Source organism: Rattus norvegicus, chromosome 4 (assembly GCF_021556685.1).
Source record: "Rattus norvegicus strain SHRSP/BbbUtx chromosome 4, alternate assembly SHRSP_T2T, whole genome shotgun sequence".
Taxonomy (NCBI): domain Eukaryota; kingdom Metazoa; phylum Chordata; class Mammalia; order Rodentia; family Muridae; genus Rattus; species Rattus norvegicus.
In genome coordinates, this window is record NC_141537.1 from 150,631,536 (window position 1) to 150,650,266 (window position 18,731).

The window sequence follows — 18,731 nt, forward strand, 5'->3', positions numbered from 1 at the left end:
GCCAGGGCTGGGGCTATGCATCCATAATGAAGTGATTCCCTATGGGGCTCCTGGGCCCTGGCTCCTTCCCCAGGAGACCCCAGCACTGAAGAAAAAAAGTGGAAACTGAAGTTTCAGAAACCAACTAGCAAACTCCACAGAGATGCAAATGAACTCTTTAACTTAAGTGAGTGCTGCAAATGTTTCTCTTTGACATTCTAACCTGGTTCACTGGGTTTGTTCTTTTCACTTCAAAACTGAGTTAGCAAACAAAGCATGCTTCTTTATGGTATTGTAAGAGTCCAGTATTGCCAAAGAATAACACCCTGGGCATGCTGGGCTCTCCAAATACCAAAATAGAGAAGCAACCAAGTGAGCTTGCAGGCTCATTTTAACGCACATTGGAATTCTGGCGTCGAGCTTTATCTTACTCTACCTCTAGGCATTCTGGAACCATTATCTGCACATGAAGGCCGGAGCCTGGTGTCTTTTCTATTAGTAATTGCCTTGCCTGGGCTTAACAGTTCGTAGGCCTAATCTTCTTAACTGACATGTATGTCAATATATTTTATTTCTTCCCCTCTCTTTGTCCTCTCCTCTGCCCCTAGTTCCTGTCTTACTGAACCCCTCCCTCGCAGCCCTTAGATAAGCACACCCCTGCTCTCACATGGATCCCATTACCTTCTCTTCTTTCCCTAAGATCTCGTTCTCTCACGGTCTCCGTTCTACCTTTCTGAGCAGCACCTATAAATTTAATTCCAGATTCTACCTTTGAAGGGGGACCCTGTAGAATGTGGCCTTCTGAGCCTGGCTGAGTTTGATTCACACGATGACTTCCACGTTCCTGCAGACGTGTCATGTTTCTTTCTGGTTTCTCATGTGCACCATGATCTCCTTATCCTTTGCACATAGAAATTATCCTTAGGTGGGGAGAGCCTTCCTGTAAGGGGAATGGCGCAAGTAGCGTGGTCTTTTGTTCAGTCAGCATTGCAGGGGGACCTCCTGTGTCTGCTAGGGTAGGTGCTAGAGATGTGAGCAGGAAAAGGACCTCATTCCTGTTCTTTTGGGGATCTGCAGTCAGGGTAGAGGAAGAGAGGTTCGTGTAACAGCACCTGCCCTATCTGCCTCACCCGCATCATCCGCTCCGGGAACCATAGAGAATGCTGCTGCTTTTCAGTGGTTTCCATGGAAGCTTCACAGGGGTGTGTCTCTCATTGGCCCACGATTATGTGGGCTCAGCTCCAGGGTTCAAAAGGAAGTCACACATCTTAGAACAATGGAATACCAAATGTGCTGGTCTTATATTCCGTACGCATGGTCTAGTGTCTCTGCTAAGGACCAGTTTGTGTGTTATCTCCCTAAGTCCTCAGATTACCCTAGATCGTGTTGTGATCTCTCTGACCTGGGAAGAAACTATACCTCAGGCTGGTTAAGTTCCTTGCTCAAGATCAGTACTCGAACCTAAGCTATCTGATTGTAGAGTTTGAACTGTAAAGCATTTGCTGTGAACTACCAGTGATAAATGGAAATAAACAAGATGGTGCTGATTGTTATGCTAACACCTGGTGCAGCATTTGTTAACATGCCTGCAACCCTGGGTTTGCTCCCCCAGTGGTAAAGATAGATGTGATATCATAGACAAAGAGGAATAGGGCTGGGTGCGGTAGCCCACAACTTTAACCCCAACACTGAGAGTCAGGGGGATCCCTGTGAGTTCCAGATCAGCTTGGTCTACAAATCAAGTTACAGGTCAGAAACAGTGAAACCCTGTCTCAAAAAAAAACAAAATAAAAACAAAGCAGGGAGAAAATACTTTCCTCATCTACATAGCACATGAGAGGTGGCATCCTTTGGTTTTCTATGGGTGATGTTCCGGGATGTCCCCCTCAGAAGGTTATTGTGAAGTTCCCATGAGGTGTGACGTGTGTCGGGAGCCTCTCTGAGGAAGCAGGTAACTACATGCACGTCTCTCACCAAGGATGCTGACATCCTGCGTGGAGATGGCCCCAGTTTAGTCTCTGATTCTCTCTGTTGTCCTGATGCACAGAATGGCAGGTATGTCTGTCTGTCTGTCTGTCTGTCGGTCGGTCGGTCGGTCTGTCTGTTCTTTCCTCTAAATTTAAAATGAGCTCCAGCAGAATTTGGTTTGATCATGGCTTGTAGAAGGATGGAGGTGCTAGGGGAACTCTAAAGAAAAAAATAAGTCATTCAATGTGCCTCCTTCTGCTTATTCGATGTAACAATTCTCTTTGAGTTCATGGTCCGCCTCAGACATCACATTAACATAACACAAATGTAATGTGCATGCGCGTTTCTCTCCTGACTCTACAGTAGGTAGAGTAGGTGGCCAGTCAGTGATGCCTTAATTCTCTCCCCTATAGCAAGATGTCCTCTCTCTAAATCACTGATGCCCATCATAAATTAAGAAGAATTCACAGTGACTTTGCCCTTTCCTCTGTCGGAGGATAAAAGCTGTCACTCAGATGTGCTGACACAGCTGGCTTCTTGCTCTTTACCATGCCAGGGCAGAGCCACACCGGTGATTCTGTGCTCTCCTTTAGGGCGTCATGTGATACAGAGCCAGGCTGCTCCATAGCTTTGGAGAGTTCTGTCTTCAAGGTGTGGGTTTCCAGTGCTGTGGACCCTCACCTAAAACCTGTGATGGAAACACTGTCTCCAAAAGGGAAAGCTTGCTGATGAAGCCAGCTTAACGGTCCTCCTTCCTCTGCCTCCTGAGGCCTTCATTCCAAATAAAATACCTCAGTGAGGTTGGAGAGATAACTCGAACCTCAAGAGGACCTAATGTCTGCTCCCAGCACCCGCACGGTGTGACTCAGAGCATGTTACTCCAGTCCCAGGTGATCTGATTGCCTCTTCTGGCCTCCTTGGATCCCTGGCAAACACATGGTACACATCATACATACGTGTAGGCAGACACCCATACACATAAAATAAAAATTAAAAATATAAATAATTTAAACCACCACCTCGGTTACAGCTTGAGCTCATTCCAGGGTCCTCTGAGGCAGCTTCTTTTTCCATATTATACTGTTCTGCACCAAGAAATGCAAATTCGGCAAAATGAAGGGAGCTTGTCCACCTAAGGACAGCTTTATCCTTTCTGTGGTACTTCAGTCACCCTGGCTTACCCACACTGCAGTACTCAGTGTCAGGAAATGGCGGTGGTAAGAGTGAGGTGAGGCCAAAGTAAGTTCATAGAGGTCATAGAGGAAAGAAGTATGGCCTCTCTCTGACGCGTAGGCTCCTGGAGCAGCAAGCTGAGGCGGGTGCAAAAGCCCCCAGCGGATCTAGCTACCTGGGCCTAAGCCAAGGCAGGCATTAGGGTTCCTTCCATTCTTTCAGCACAAGCACTGAGTGCTCACCAGAGGGAGCCGGACTGTCCTGTGGGGAGGCCATAGTGCCTTAAAGAGGAGCAGGAGTGGAAGGTATTTCCAGACAAAAGCCAAGTGCTTTGGAGGGGAAGCAAAAGAGTTGCTTGAGCCTGTGGTGAGGAAAAGGCCATTAACACAGCAGAGAGCAGGAGTGGGAAGGACTGGTCATATTCCGGGAGCAAGTCTGAGCCACCACACCCTGCTCTAAACAGTGTGTTTATGAAAAATAACCACTTTCTAATCCAAGCCTGAGTGAGATTTGTCCTGTCTTGGCCCTGTTTGCAGATCACTGCGGGGTCTGGCAAGGATGGGGTCTGCTGTGAGCTCACCACAGGCTGTGGGCTGCTTTTCCTCTGCCTGTGTCCTCCCCACCTAGCAGGAGCGTGGGTGAGGCAGATAGTTTTGAATGTGGCACCCAGGACCTCCAGACAGTGTGGAGAGCCACAACGGAGAACGGCAGTGGCTCTGGAGATTCCAAGGAAGCCACTGAGGTGCTAGGCCCTGCACCCTCTCAACCCTGGACACTTCTGCACCCTTCAGCCTTCTGGCCCCCTGTTGCCACGTGTGCACAGGCTTGGGACAGGAGGAGACAGAGAAGAAAGAAGCCAAGTCCTGTTTCTACTCAAGGACCCTCCTGCCCTGCCCCTGGAAGCAGTGGCCATTTGTGATTAGTTGTGGGTAGCATATCATGCCTTTTAAAATACTTTGATGTGAGAAATGTCCGGTTGGGATGTAGCTTAGCAGGGTAGTTTGGGCGTGCAGGAGGCCCTCCTTGGGTTGCCAGCACTGCAGTCAATAAAATACAAAGTAAACCAGTGTCACTCTAACCCCTCTTTCAGTACTGCCCACACCTTGTCCCCTGGGTACCTGAGGATCATGGATCCTGACTGCCCTGACAGAAGCCACAGCATGAGGCTCTTGGGAAAGATGGGGGTTTCGAGGCATGTTGGTTTTGTCAGAAAGCTATTATTATTTCTATTGGATGATGTGGGGTGAACCAAGGGTGAGCTAGGCAGTTGCTCCCTCGCTAAGCCCCATGCCCACCCTAGGAAAACAGCGTTGTTTCTAATGAGAACTCTCCCTGCTTGTTTGTAGGCTTTCTTCCTGGCATACGCCCTGGGATGTTTAAGTATCTACTATGAGAAGGTAAGGTTTGTGCACACAACCCCTTTAACCCCCATTGACAGTAGGTCAAGACCCTTCCCATGGAGCTTTAAAGCCAACATGTCAACCTCGACTGAAAAAAAAGAACTGAACTGCTCTTTTTCCTGCTCAAACTAAGGGACCTCAGCTGGAGCAGTTCAGGCAGAAGTGGGATGACCCTTTTAGCATGTGTCTCTCTCAGAGACTGGGAACTGCAGCCTGTTACGTAAGGAGAAGGAAAACTGTATCACGATGGTCCTAACATCACCAGCAGAACGCAAAGTTGCAGGCTGGTTCCCCCCTTTCCCCGCACACACACCCAGCACAGTGCCTGCTCTGTATGTGTACAGCCTTGGGTTCCATCCATAGCACTGCAAAAATAACCAAACTCACCACTATATGGTTGTACACATGCTGAGTGTTGGACCCTTTAAATTCATCGGGTTTTGCTTGGTTTTTATATTTTGGTTTTGTTTTGTTTTTATGTGTATAGGCATTTTGCCATAATGCGTGTGCACCCCTCGCATGCTTGGTGTTCACAGACATCACTGAGGGCACTGGATCCCCTGAAATTAGAGCACAGACAGTTGTGAGCTGCCATGTGGGTGCTAGAAATATGCTAACATCAGTGCTCTCGCTTAACCACTGAATCATCTCTCCAGACCTTTGTTTTTGTTTTCTAGTCAAGATCTTCCTTTATAGCCTGGGACTCACTGTTTGTAGCCTAGGTTAGACTCGGTGTTGAGACCAACTTACCTACTTCCTCTCTCGGAGTTTCAGAATTACGTGTGTGAGCCCTGGTGACCAGCTCGCCTGTGCTATTTCTGATCTTTTCTACCTCTTGGAGGACCTGCATTAACAAGCTAACTGAGGCTTAGAGAAAATAAGTAACTCAGCCAAGGCCACCTGGCTAGTGTGGTTAAAACCAGCTGGTAAACGCACGTGTGCGTGTGTGTGGGTGTGTGTGTGTGTCTTCAATGTCTCTGGTTTCACCTTTGCCAGGGTATTACCTCTAGGCAGATGAAGGGCCGCCTCTCACTGGACATTTTTTTGTCCGTTTTGAATTTGGCACCTAGCTGATGTAATGCCTATTCAAAGTACTTAGGATACGGTAATGAAGAGGAGAGGAGACAAACATCTGTGTCTGTGTCTGCTTCTTGGGGATCCTCAGGCTCCATGCCGGACTCTACCCTCTTGGGGAGACCTAGTTAGTGAGAGATTGAAGCCACACAGGTGTGAACAAAAACTGATGCGAGGTGTTTGTGGGAGCTATTTGTCGTCTGGGGAGAGAGCCTGGGGCCTTGTTCACGCTAAGCACATGCTCCACCAGTGAGCTGCAGCCAGGCCATATTTGTGGAATTAAAGCTGAGCCTGAGCTGAACTGAGTGCGTCTCACTGAGAGGCTGGGCCCCAGGCAGCTGAAGAGATCATTTCCCAAAGGAGTGGAATGAGGAAAGACATTCCAAACCCACCCATTTACTTGTTGTGACTGTTTCCTGGTGGAACCCTGTGGAAGTTCTTGTTCTATTCAAGCCCTTCTCTGGGCACAGCTGGGTTATCCTGCTGCACCATGAGGTGGCTGTTCTTCTATCTAAAATCTAAGATGAACCAAGGATCATTTTGGGTCTTTAATGAAAATTTCACTTACAAAATTATTCTTACTTTCCTAAGCCTGACCTGACATTGCCGTAGCTACTCACTGAAGGGCCCATGGAAGCATGTTTTAAAAGCTCCCGTGGGCTTGTTACACTTGAGCCCACATGCCACTGGTTCTTGTGTCTACAACGTCCTTCCCCAGATTCCCACCTCCTTCCTTGGCCTCCGCCCCCTTGATCTTTACTGTTTCTCATTTCTAAATGTTAGCCTGTCCTCACCATGGCCCTGTCCTCCTCTTTTTCCTGTCCCTCTCTCAAGGATAGAGCCCAGGGCCTGTGTGTGCTGAGCAACACCACCAAGCTGCATGCCTCCCCCTGTGTCTCCTTTTCTGAGGCCTCTAGATCCCTGCAGCGTAGGAGATGAATGAGAGAGAATCTCAGCTGGGAGCCACAGGGGTCACTGTAGACTTTTCTGGGCACTTGAGAAGCAGAGGCAAGAAGAGTGCAAGTTCAAGGCCAGCATGGCCTACAACAGTGAGACTATCTCACTATTCTCAAAAATACCAGTAACCCTCACACACAGAATATTTTTTTGTACCTGAGACAGGGTTTCTCTTTGTAGCCTTGTCTGTCCTGGACTCACTTGGTAGACCCACACTGGCATCCAGCTCATAGAGGTTGGCCTCCCTCTCCGCCTCCAACTCTACCTCTCTGCCTCTGCCTCCCAAGTGCTGGGATTAAAGGCATGTGCCACCACCACCTGGCTTGGAGCAATTTTAATAATGTGCGCATAGTTTATCTAGCCATGCAGGGGACTGTACTGTGGCTCAGTGGTAGGGCACTTGCCTAAGCATGCACAAGGCCCTGTTTTGCATACCTAGCACTACAAGGAGAAAGAGTATGATTATCTTAAAATGACACAAATGACTAAGGTTGCTTGTGTTACTTTCTCTGAGATGGACCTCACAGTAGCACCTATGTTGGGAACAGCCACACTTAGTGGTTGCTGTCGTGTAGACAGTGTGAGTTACGTCTCCTGAATGAACCCCTCTCGCTCGTCTTCATTGCTGCTTCAGTTCCGTGCTAGCCTAGATGTTTCTTCCCTTTCTGAGCAGAGTGAATAAATGCAAACTAACATCTTTTTGAAAACCAACTTTAGGAGCCTTTGACCATAGTGAAGCTCTGGCAAGCCTTCACTGCAGTCCAGCCCACCTTCAGGACTACCTACATGGCCTACCACTACTTCCGAAGCAAAGGCTGGGTGCCCAAAGTGGGGCTCAAGTACGGAACAGATCTGTGTGAGTAGCTCTTGGGGTGCGCGCGCGCGTGCGTGCGTGTGTGTGTGTGTGTGTGTGTGTGTGTGTGTGTGTGTGTGGACAGGGTCCACAGTTTGCTTGGGGAGTCAAGGTAACTATCTGTTCTGTTGGATACCATTGCTGGGTATTTGGATGGGATGGGTTCGATCCAAAGAATGAGAAGACCGTGTGTTGGGAATGCCTACTGGCAGGCGCAGACTTTCCTAGTCATAGCCAAGAGTGCTATGGCACCTGCTCCACATACGTCCTGAGCTTGTGTGATTTCAGTCAGGTCTGCTTTCTTGCAGTTTCACTTGACTCAGACTCCAAATGAGAAGTGTCCTGGAGTTATGATGATAGGCCAGCTGTTGTGTACTGAGCTCATGCTGTCCAGCATGATGCTGTAGGTTCCCGTGACACTCCTCATGGCAGCCCTTTGCTATTCTGTATGCCACTGCCGTTCCTTACTGTAGTGTGGAGAGGAAAGGCCACATACCCTCACTGGTTTCCAGGCCCAGTCACTCTCGGGCTTTGGATTCTAGCACACAGGCTCTTCAGCACTTCTGTGTGTCACTGGCTCCCCCAGTGATCCCCTTGGGCTGTAAAAGGCTTGCTGGGTAGCAAACGGCACAGAGGCTGGGGCAGGACATGCTAAGCAGGTCTCAGAAACTGCACAGAGGCAAGAACATGGAGAGCACTGATCCCAAGGGAGTCAGTCTGGGACCAGATCCAGGATGTGAGGGAGTCAGGCTGGGACCTGGTCCAGGATGTGAGGGAGTCAGGCTGAGACCTGGTCCAGGATGTAAGGGATGAAAAGTCTTCAGAGTGCTGTCTTACCAGTAACTGAAGAGAACTAAAATGGAGGAGAAACTTGCTGGTGAAGCTGGGCCTGACAACCCACCAACAGAATGAATGGGACACTTGTACATAAAGGAAACAGATGGCAGGCGTCTGGGTGCTGGCTCTGGTTCTTGATGTACTCGTCTGCTGGAGGCACAGGCTGGGAGCACTCATTTGCAGTGCTTGGCCACAGAAGCAGTCTGGGTTTCAGGCACTTAGAGGGTGAGGTCTATAGTGAGGATTCTGGAAGTTTTGTTTCTTTAAGAACACAGAAATATTATAGTGTTTTCATTTCAATCCCAGATATGAGGATATGGGGCTGCTTCAGACTGTCTACAGTGGCAGACTATGATTTGCCTCGTGCTCCAGCAGAGGCATGCTTTTGCCAGCTGCATATAGTTTCTGCAGTTGGGTGATGTTTGGAATAAATAAATGCTAGAGCCCCAAGAGCTGGGGTTGGTGGTCGGTAGTTGTTGTGGGGTGGGTGGGGAGGGTTTGTTAGTAGTCCTGCTCAAAGAAGAAACAAAAGGAAAGAAATTAGATTCAAGGATCTCTAATACTCTCTCTCTCTCTCTCTCTCTCTCTCTCTCTCTCTCTCTCTCTCTCCCTCCCCCCACCCATCCTTCTTTCTCCTCTATCTTTTTTTCTCTCCTATCTAGTGATGGGGGTGAAACCAGGGGTAGGGGGGATAAAGGGTAGGAAAAAATAGCCCACAAAGTAGCCTGTTCTTAATACTCTTCATCTTTTTTGGGGGTGGGGGGTTCTTTTTTTTGGAGCTGGGGACCGAACCCAGGGCCTTGTGCTTCCTAGGCAAGCGCTCTACCACTGAGCTAAATCCCCAACCCCTACTCTTCATCTTTTTATGCACAAGCATATCTTCATGCTGTGGAAGCTCTACTTGTGACATATCAGTACTCAGCCAGCTTCAGATTGGGGGCAGAGGAGGAACTTAATGGTAGGGCTTCAGCCATGCATGCCTGAGGCCCTGAACATGCTCCCCAACAAGGAGGCACTCAGATCTTGGAGCCTCAGAACTTAGTGATGCTCTTCATGACTGAAAGAGGAGACAGGCACTTCTGGGGAGCAGAAGCACCATGGCTACCCCTGGCAGCTATAGATGTCAGGGGTCTGGGTTAGTAACCATCTGTCTGGGTTCCCCTCCAGCTCTGGGGTCATTCCTTAATAAATCATCAAATCCTGTTTCCATATGCCCATATGAATGAGTGCTTGCTGGGTCTTTTCAGAAGTGTTTGTGAGGCTCAGATAAATTTCAAGGTATTTGAGAGCCCCAGAAAGTTGTTGCTTTTGAGGTCTTAAGCGACCCTGTTGCAGCTTGTTCTATATGTCTCTAAGCCTTTTTAAGTAGCCCAAAGAAAGTCAGTGCAGTCTATAAAATTCTTATGCTGGGCCGGAGAGACGGCTCCGCACTGGCTACCGCACTCTCAGAGGACCTGGGTTTAATTCCCAGCACCCATGTGGTGGATAACAACCATCTGTAACTCCAGTTTCAGGGTGTCTTACGTCCCCTTCTAACCTCTGCTGGACACTAAGCCCCATGTGGTACACAAGGGGCCCCTGCAGAGGGCTACTTGCAGGCAAAACACACACACAATTAGAAAAAAATGAATAGAAACGTTAATGCTCTAAAATAGGACGTGCTTAAGCTGGTGTCACTAAAACACTTTGCCAGGGTGGAGATCTAGGCAGCATCCATCCTTCTAATGTCCCAGGGAGGAAATGAACCACAGCGCATTCAATACTCTGGGGAGCCAGTCCGTTTATTGAGCTTCTTTGTAGGTAAGGAAATACAGCAGTATGGATCCTCCTTTACCCCCAAAAGGACACACCTAGAAAGCCTTTACCCTGAGGGGATGAGGGTTCACCCTGTAGACCCATGATGACTCCTCCCCATCCCTAATATCCTAGTCTTCCCAGGCCTGTATACTCCAGCCCTCCCCGAGGTCACATGTAACTAAGGCAGAGTGGCATATAACAGGTGTAGGGAGTGCTAGATACTCAGGTAAGGGTCTCATGGCCCTCCCCACCCCTCCTCCTCCTCCTCCTCTTCCTCCTCCCCTTCCTCCTCCTCCTCTTCTTCCTCCTCTTCCTCCTCCCCCTCAGTGGATATAGACAGTCAATATCCAACAGTGTATATAAGCTTGGCTGGATGAGCCTTGTTCAAGGAGGCACAGCTGAACTCCCAAGGGAGTTGCTAGGCTCAGAGGACAGTCACTCATAACACCTGGAATTGTGGGATAGTCCTCAGGGGGTACCAGCAGCCCTGAAGTTGTTTTCTGACAGTGGTTGATAGGTTGCTATGTGCCCGTCCCTCTAGGGGAAAGGCCTCTTTTGTTTCTTCACTCCTGGAGGTTACTCACAGATGGCTGATGGAGTGAACTGGGCTCCAGTTGCCGGAGATAACATTTCAATATAGCTGTGTGGGCCCCAGCTCTTGCTTGTGCTAGGGATGGCCTTGCTTTGTTTCTTCTTGACTTCTTCTCAGTCTCACTCCGGTGATCACAGCCACTCTACCTACCCAGCAGCTCTCCACCGTCTCGTCCTAAGGGTGAAATGTGAGAAGAAGCAGTCAGGGAGGCTGTCCAGCGTGTTAAGAGGCAGCATGGGTAACAGAGAGAGCTCTCAGGTCACAGCCAGCTCTGCCTCTTCCCTCCAGTGTGACCTCAGCTGGTTTCTTAGTTCACCTGAGCTCTGTCTTATCGCACCTTGGGACGTTGATAAAACATCTTTGTAGAGCACTTCTGAGAAGGACTGGGTGAGTCATGTCCCCGTGGCTCACCGTTCAGCCAAAGCATACAGTGCCCCAGAATCTGGGGCAATGATGCAGTGGTTCCAGACATGGATTCAGTGGGCAGAGAAGACCTCCATCCCCTTGGGTGCTTAGGGTTTTGTTTTGTATCTTGGAGTAGTTTTGCTGTATTGCCCAGATTGCTCTCACAGAAGAACAGCCCTCCTGGCTCAGCTGCACCCAGTGATGCCCTCAGTTTAGAATGTTGGAAACTGGTTCAGAGAGGCCAGTAGCTGGCCTAAAGTCTCACTGCCTGGAGTGACAGAAGTGAGCAGGAAGCGAGGGTCCTGGTGCGCCTTCTTCCCATTGCTGGACCCCACATCAGAGAGCTGTTCAGATAGTCACTTGGTGGGAACAGAGTTGAGCTGAAACACAGTACATAGGAAATGAATAGGCCAATGGCAGTGGGACCACAGACACCAGACCAGGAGCAGCAGCTGGATGAAGGGGCCCTGCAGTGTCCTGGAGAGGCCTGAGCTGGCTCCAGGATCACTGTCTCCAAAAAGGAAATTGCATTCATTTCTCAAGGGAAACAAGCTTTCCTTGAATTTTCCTCTGTTGGGGAGCAAGGGGACAGCCAATGTCTGGGTTGCACATAGCACATAGAGAAGCTTATGTTTAGATTTCAGCCGTCAGGGCATGGCCATGCCATTCATTGTTTATTTCTGAATGTCAGGCCTGGGGCTCACCACAGTGCTCTCTTTTATTTTCCGTGAAATCCAGGGAGCATCTCCAGGGGGCCCCAGATGACTGACAGGTGCTCAGGTCCTGGGCTTCTCCATGGTAAAAGTTGCTCCGTCTCCAGCACAGACCCTCAGGGTTACGCCAAGTGCTGAGCTCTGGACTCAGGAGGGTAGTGAGTTGACTGACACGTGGCACAGCTCAGGGCCAGGCCCAGCTGCTCAGGCACTGAACCTGGAGGACGTGGTGGGCAGCTGGCCAGTCCCTGCCTCAAAGGGGCCCCTGCAGAGGGCTACTGTCCTTAGACCCAGGCTCCTTCAAAGAGAGGCTCTTTTGATCCCTACAGACTGGCCTCACCCCTTCATGTGTCAGATCCCCGTGAGAAAGGCAGGCTGGTAACTGGATAAGTGTGTGGCTATGGTTCTTGGTAGCCTCTTGGCTGAATTTCTTATTTATTTGGTTACAGATTTTAGTTTTTATTCATGACTCAGACTCACACGACCACATGCCATGGTATGGGCACAGTGAACTTAGACGTGCGTGGACACGTGTGCTATGTATGAATGGGCATTCATACCAAACATTTTTACTTGCTGAGACTTCTCGCCAACCCCTGCATGTCAGTGCATTGTGTGAGAGGCATGCAAATGACTGCAGGTAAGCATGCAACAGGAGACCAGAGGAAGAGGTCAGGTGACTTTCTCTGTCACTCTTTGTCTCTTCCTGAGACAGGGTCCCTCCATGAGCCCTAACAGAGGCTCATGCTTCGGGGGGGACTGGCCAGCGAGCTCTCATAATCTACCTATCACCCCTGCTGCTGGGGTTTCAGGCGCGCGTAACCGTGCCCCGCTTTCTATGTGGTGCTGGTGCTTAAAACTCCTCATGCTCAGACAACATATGCTCTCACCACTGAATTCCTACACTTGACTAGACAAAAGGCTGGGGAGTGATCCATGACTTCCCTGAAACTGTGCATCTTCAGTGTGACACCTGCTGCAGCACCACAGGCAGGGCTCACTCTCTCTCTGAGCGTGGTTGAAGATAACAAATCACAAATGCTGTGTATTGTACAAACTTCATGTTCTTTCCACCACTACCCACACAGAGAAAGACAAGACCCAAGCTAGGAGTATGGCCTGGGCAGAGTGAACCACTGGGCTCGGTCACCAACACCAAAGGGGAAATAAAAACAAATGGCTTGTACTTAAACTCTGGGAGTTGCTTGTGGGGTTAACGAGGGTGTCAGGGTTTGGACAGCAGATTTGACTAGGTTCATTGTTTCTGGGGAGAAAGAGTTTGGATCTGAAGCCAGGCTGGGGCCAGAGAGCAGAGTGCCTCATGGAGAAAGCTGGGCGTTAGCTCGATCTGTGTGGTTCTGAAGGGCTAATATCTCCTTTCTCTCTTTGCAGTGCTGTATCGGAAAGGCCCTCCATTTTACCATGCAAGGTTTGGACATTTTTAAATAAATTAATAGAGAGGACACAAGGAAATATCTGGCTTTGGGTTTAATTTTCAGTGTTTCAGAGGCAATTAAAAGTCATATTCTTAGCTGAGTGGTGGTGGTGCAGTGATGCACACCTTTAGACCAAGCACTCAGGAGGCAGAAGCAGGTGGATCTCTGAGTTTGAGGACAGCCTGGTCTACAGAGTAAGTTCCAGGACAGCCAGGGCTACACAGACCGATTCTGTCTCAAAAAAAAAAAAAAAAAAAAAAAACAAACCCTCCGCCCCACCCCACCCCGCAAAAAAATGTCATATTCCTAGGGCTGAAAAAAGATGACTCAGAGGTGAAGAGCATTCACTGGTTGCTCTTCCAGAGGTTCCAGGTTCAGTTCCCGGGACCCACATAGTGGCTCACCACAGGAGGATGCAGTGTCTTATGCTGACATCCACAGACACCAAGTGTGAACACGGTGTACAAACACGTGCAGGCAAACACCTGTACTTATTTTTTTAATAACTCTTAACTGTTGTGTGCACTAGCGTTTTGCCTGCATGTGTGCCTATAAGAGGATGTCTGAGCCCCTGGAGCAGCACTTATAAGCAGTGATGAGCTGCCATGTGTGTAGTGAGAATTGAACCCAGCTCCTCTGGAAGAGTAGCCAGTGGGCTTAACCACTGAGCCATCTCTCCAGCCCAAATACCTATACTTAATAAATAAAACACATCTCTTCAAAGAGTCATTTTCCTGGCCGGGTGTGGTAGCATGTATCTTTAACCCCAGCCCTCTGAGCAGGAGGCAGGTGGCGCCCTTTAGGTTTCGAGTCAGCCTGGTGTACGTGGCAAGTCCCAGTTGAATCAAGGCTCCAGGCTGGCCTGGGGTGCAGCTTGCTGGGTTCCATGGTCAGTAGTGTAAGAAATTTTAGCACACTGTCCACAATGAGTGATGGTATCTTGGATCTGTGTTAAACGCCAAGTTAGTCTGTGTACAGTCCTCAGAGCGCCCAGTGAGTATGAGTATCCAAACAGTTGCAGGAATTTACAGCTTTTACATTGGGAAAAATAGGTCCATTCCTTCCTGTCAGGAGGCGTGCATCCAGCCTGAAGGGTGGGAGCTGCCCATCTGGTTGGTCGTTACTTGTTCTCTTTGGTGGTCTAGGGTTTTAGCAGCAGGCGATGTGAAGTTCTCCTGTCTTAGTTCTTGGTAAGACATGCTGTTCTCTGAACAAGTTGATAGTGTGGCTTTTCCAAAATGTCCGTCTTGTCCTCTAGCTACTCTGTCATCATTGAGCTCGTGGATGACAACTTTGAAGGGTCCCTCCGAAGGCCTTTCAGCTGGAAGTCACTGGCCGCCTTGAGCAGAGTCTCAGGGAATGTCTCAAAGGTAACAAGCTAAGCCTCACTGCCACTTACATGGCTCCTTTGCTTTTCTCATAAAGTCAGTAGAAATTTTTTTTTTTAAATGGGGATGTAGGGGGCGGAGAGGTGGCTCTGGTAAGAGCACTTGGCTTTTCCACAGGACCTGAGTTCAGTCTAGTACCCACATCTGACAACTCACAACCACCTGTAACTCCTGCTCCAGAGGATCTGACGCCCTCTTCTGGCCTCTGTGGGCCCTGCACTCACATGGTGTGCACATACACACATAAACAAAAATAAGTTTGTTTGTTTGTGTTTGGGGCTCAGGGGCTAAGATCTTCCCCAGAGGATCAGAGCACCCACACCAGCCATCTGAACTCCAGCTCCAGGAGATCCAGTGCCCTCTGCTGGCTTCCACAGCCATCTGCACTCATATACACTTCCCTACAAAGACATAACTAAAAATTAAAAAAAAAAATTAAAAAATTTAAGTTATTTGTACGACTGAGTGTGCACTGTAACCCCAGCCCTTGGAGAGTGGAGGCGGGCGAGCCTGAGTCTGAGGCAGCCTGGTCACCCCTTCCCTGGTGGCGTCTGTGTAGTGAGTGAGTATTTTCCATCTTGGGTGTGTAAGCAGCGTGTCCACTGTGTCTCATCCCCACATCCTCTCCACCGTTGTAAGAGCCAGGGAAGCAGGAGGTGCGCCCTGTGAGTGTGCACACTGCAGTGAGTCTGTACACAGGGACGGGAAGGGGTGCCTGCTCCCCTCACACTGACGCATGTGATGTCTCTATGGAGAACGGAAATTGCATCATCTTTTCTCTGCAGGAGCTGATGCTGTGTTACTTGATTAAGCCCTCTACCATGACTAACGAAGACATGGAGACCCCAGAATGCATGAGGAGGATTCAAGTTCAGGTGTGTGAGCGCAGAGACAGATCCACATCGCCCAAGAGTCTCCACCCACTGCCCCTCTGCAAGGAAGCTTCTTCTGGCCCTGTAAACCTCTCTCACCTTCTTCCCCGGGAACCTGTCAGACTCCACCTTCCACAGCCTCAGCCAGTCTATCTGCGGCTTCCCCGTCTCCAGCTAGGGGTGTCCAGCTCCACAGCCAGGCCAGGGTCTCCCACAGGTCTCACTCCCAGAGACTAGCTGCCCCCCCACCTTGAACCTCCTTCAGTGCTGAGTGTGGAACACAGGGCCTCACTCACAGTAAACGCCTGTTCTTGCCCCTTGCTGTGTGCTGGGAGGCTAATTCAGCAGTGACAAAGGACAGGGTTCCCATGTGAGGGCTATGGTTACCTCACACTTCCTCCACATCTTCCTCTTTCAATCCTGGGAAGGGAATTCCTGCAAGCTGGCAGTCCATGACAGGCAGCTGTGACATCACATGCTTGGGACTCCCATTTCCACTTCTGAAGCCCGGCCCCCTTTTGTTTGGTTGCAGGAGGTGATTCTCAGCCGATGGGTGTCTTCCCGAGAGAGAAGTGACCAAGATGAGCTTTGACCTTTCAATCCCAGAGTCCACAGTTCACCATCAGCCTGCCCTAAAGGAGCATTAGCGCATTTGGGGATCACAGGACCCCGTGCTCTGTTGCTTTAATAGAGAAATCTACTCCTGTAGCTCAGCCCACCCAAGGACTTCAACCAATTACCCACGTGACTGGAAACCCATTGACGGTTTGGAAACCTTGAAACGTGACTGGTGCATCCTCAGTGAACTCCTTGTTTGACAGGTTGGTGCATTGAACACAGAACTATGTAGTACTGACTATTAAAGATGCATCTCGCTTTGGAGAAATCTTATAAAATAAAAATAAGCAGTGGGGTTTTTGAGAGAACAAATGCAGTTAACACTTAGCAGAGCATGACATCATTACCCTCTTCCCACGGGTAAGAGAGGAAACTGCTGCCTGAGGGGCATTTCAGCATCTCAGTCAGTGTTTGGTGTTGCTGTAGCAGAATGGCTGATGCTGGCTATCGCATAAAGAAAGGAGCTTATTTGGCTCATGATTCTCATGGCTGGAAAGTCCAAACAGCATGGCACAGATCTGGCATTTGGCAGCATCATAATATGCCAGAGAAATGGAAAGGGATATGGGCCAAAATGAGAGATGGGGACGGGGCTGTGGTTCTCTGACCAGGGAACTAACCCACCCTTGAAGAACTGTAATCCTTTACAAGGGGAGGTAGTGATGTGATCACCTCCCTTAGAGAACTTGCCCCAGCACTGTTAATGGGTAAGTTAAGCTTCAGCATGTTTCAGCAGGGACAGCATACACGCACAAGATAACCAGCGTGGATCTGGTTCCATAAGGGTGGATTGAGAGCCACATCGTGAGTTAATGAAAGCGTAAGAAAAGTGTCTGAGTTTCACCCAAGTCCAGACTCAAGAAAGTGGCAGATGGTGAGGGCACTAGGTCTCCAAGTAGTCTGCTGACACTGTTTGGAAACAATGATCTTTAAAAAGGAAACAGGCGTGTTTGCTAATTGACGTGGCCCATGTCCTCCAGCTCCCTGACTCGTGCAGTCTACTCATGGTCCTGAATCCTAGTTGAGAGAGCTTCTATACAAGCCCCACTCCTGCCCACACACACATCAGGCCTAGTGATCTGAAGATCGGGTTCGGCAATACAGCTCTCCAGACCCTCCATCAGGCATCGGTGGACTGCACAGAGATGCTTGTTCCCACCTCATGTTTAAGCGTTTTTACCATCATGGCTTCCCTCAGGCTCCAGAGCAGAGATTTCTTGTGGCTTCTTGTTGCTTTGCGTGATCACTTTTCAGAACTTTTAAAAGTCAGGCAAAAGTTTGAGGAGCCGTGTGTATTTCATTCAGTCCTGCTCAGAGCCTGGATACACTGCAGTTGGAGCTCTTCCAAGAGTGCTCTCACCCCGTCACACACCCTCTCGGGTCCCTTGAAGATTGAGTGACTCCAAGATTACAGACTCCAGTAACAGTGTGGTGAGAGCCCAGGAGACCATAGGTGTCTCTCAACACAAAGCTGAGAAGGAGCATCACCGAACCAGGGCACAGTGCAGAGCAAGCCTGCAGAGTGGGAGAGTGGGGCCTGGGGTTTGACCCCACCACTGAGGAAGGGCGGCAGAGGGGAGGGCAGTGTGGCAGAGTCACCATCTTCTCACTTTGCTTGGTTTAGAGCTGCTGGGGATGCAGGCCGTGCCCATTCTAGATCAGGATTTAGCACTGGTAAATCCCCAGCTCCAAAAGCAGCCTCTATTCAAACCTATGTGGAAATGTTTCTTCTTTGCATGTTTGACTTGGACCTTGGACAGCAAGCTGTTACTATAGAGCCCTGGGGGACTGGACTGAAACACAGCAGGGGAGTTGATTGAATAGCACCTGTGGCTTCCAGACAGAGCAGTGTTAGCTTTGGAGGACTTGCGCCCTTCTAAAACAGATGTGTGATGCATTTGTTTAAATAGCCCACGTTTGCCTGGCACTGGTGGCACACGCCTTTAATTCCAGCACTCAAGAGGCAGAGACAGGCAGATGTCTGTGAGTTTGAAGCCAGCCTGGTCTACAGAGTTAGTTCCAGCACAATCAAGACAAGAAACTCTGTCTTGAATGAATGAATGAATGAATGAACGAACGAACGAATGAACGAACGAACAAAAAATAAAAAGTCAAGTTAATGAAGATTAGAAATTTGCCCTATGGCTCGAGACCCCATATGAACAACAGTGCCAACCAACCAGAGCTTCCAGGGACTAAGCCACTACCCAAAGACTATACATGAACTGACCCTGGGCTCCAACCTCATAGGTAGCAATGAATATCCTAGTAAGAGCACCAGTGGAAGGGGAAGCCCTTGGTCCTGCCAAGACTGAACCCCCAGTGAACGTGATTGTTGGGGAGAGGGCAGTAATGGGGGGAGGATGGGGAGGGGAACGCCCATATAGAAGGGGAGGGGGAGGGGTTAGGGGGATGTTGGCCCGGAAACCAGGAAAGGGAATAATATTCGAAATGTAAATAAGAAATACTCAAGTTAATAAAAAAAAAAAAGAAAGAAATTTGCCCTATGACAAAGCCATGTTCAGGAACCTTCCAGGGGTGAGATGCCGTAGCCTACCTCAGCAGAATTGCCTCCCCATACCCTTCAGAGCCTCGGGCTCCCAGGAGTCTCTTCCAGATGGGTTTTTAGTAGAAATGCCTCAGGGTTGAAGATCAGAGGACAACTTGCA

At 49.4% G+C, this 18,731-nt stretch overlaps 2 protein-coding genes across 15 annotated transcripts in view; both read left to right on the forward strand.

Annotated features, from left to right (window-relative positions):
• The window catches only part of Tsen2 (tRNA splicing endonuclease subunit 2), a 55,218-nt gene extending 37,871 nt beyond the window's left edge, over positions 1-17,347 (forward strand). For 9 of the 14 annotated variants that reach the window (XM_087657602.1, XM_087657596.1, XM_087657598.1 and 6 more), the window contains 6 exons: positions 4,467-4,517; positions 7,269-7,407; positions 13,141-13,177; positions 14,443-14,554; positions 15,358-15,447; positions 15,977-16,374. In XM_087657602.1, coding sequence (XP_087513728.1) covers positions 4,467-4,517; positions 7,269-7,407; positions 13,141-13,177; positions 14,443-14,554; positions 15,358-15,447; positions 15,977-16,036 — 489 coding nt within the window. In that variant the 3' untranslated portion in view covers positions 16,037-16,374. 14 annotated transcript variants of the gene reach the window in all.
• Positions 16,192-18,731, forward strand: part of Mkrn2 (makorin, ring finger protein, 2) — a 41,969-nt gene continuing 39,429 nt past the window's right edge. Inside the window, exon 1 of the mRNA XM_087656907.1 lies at positions 16,192-16,265. The gene's annotated coding sequence lies outside the window, so the exon portion shown is untranslated. The remainder of the gene's footprint in view (positions 16,266-18,731) is intronic.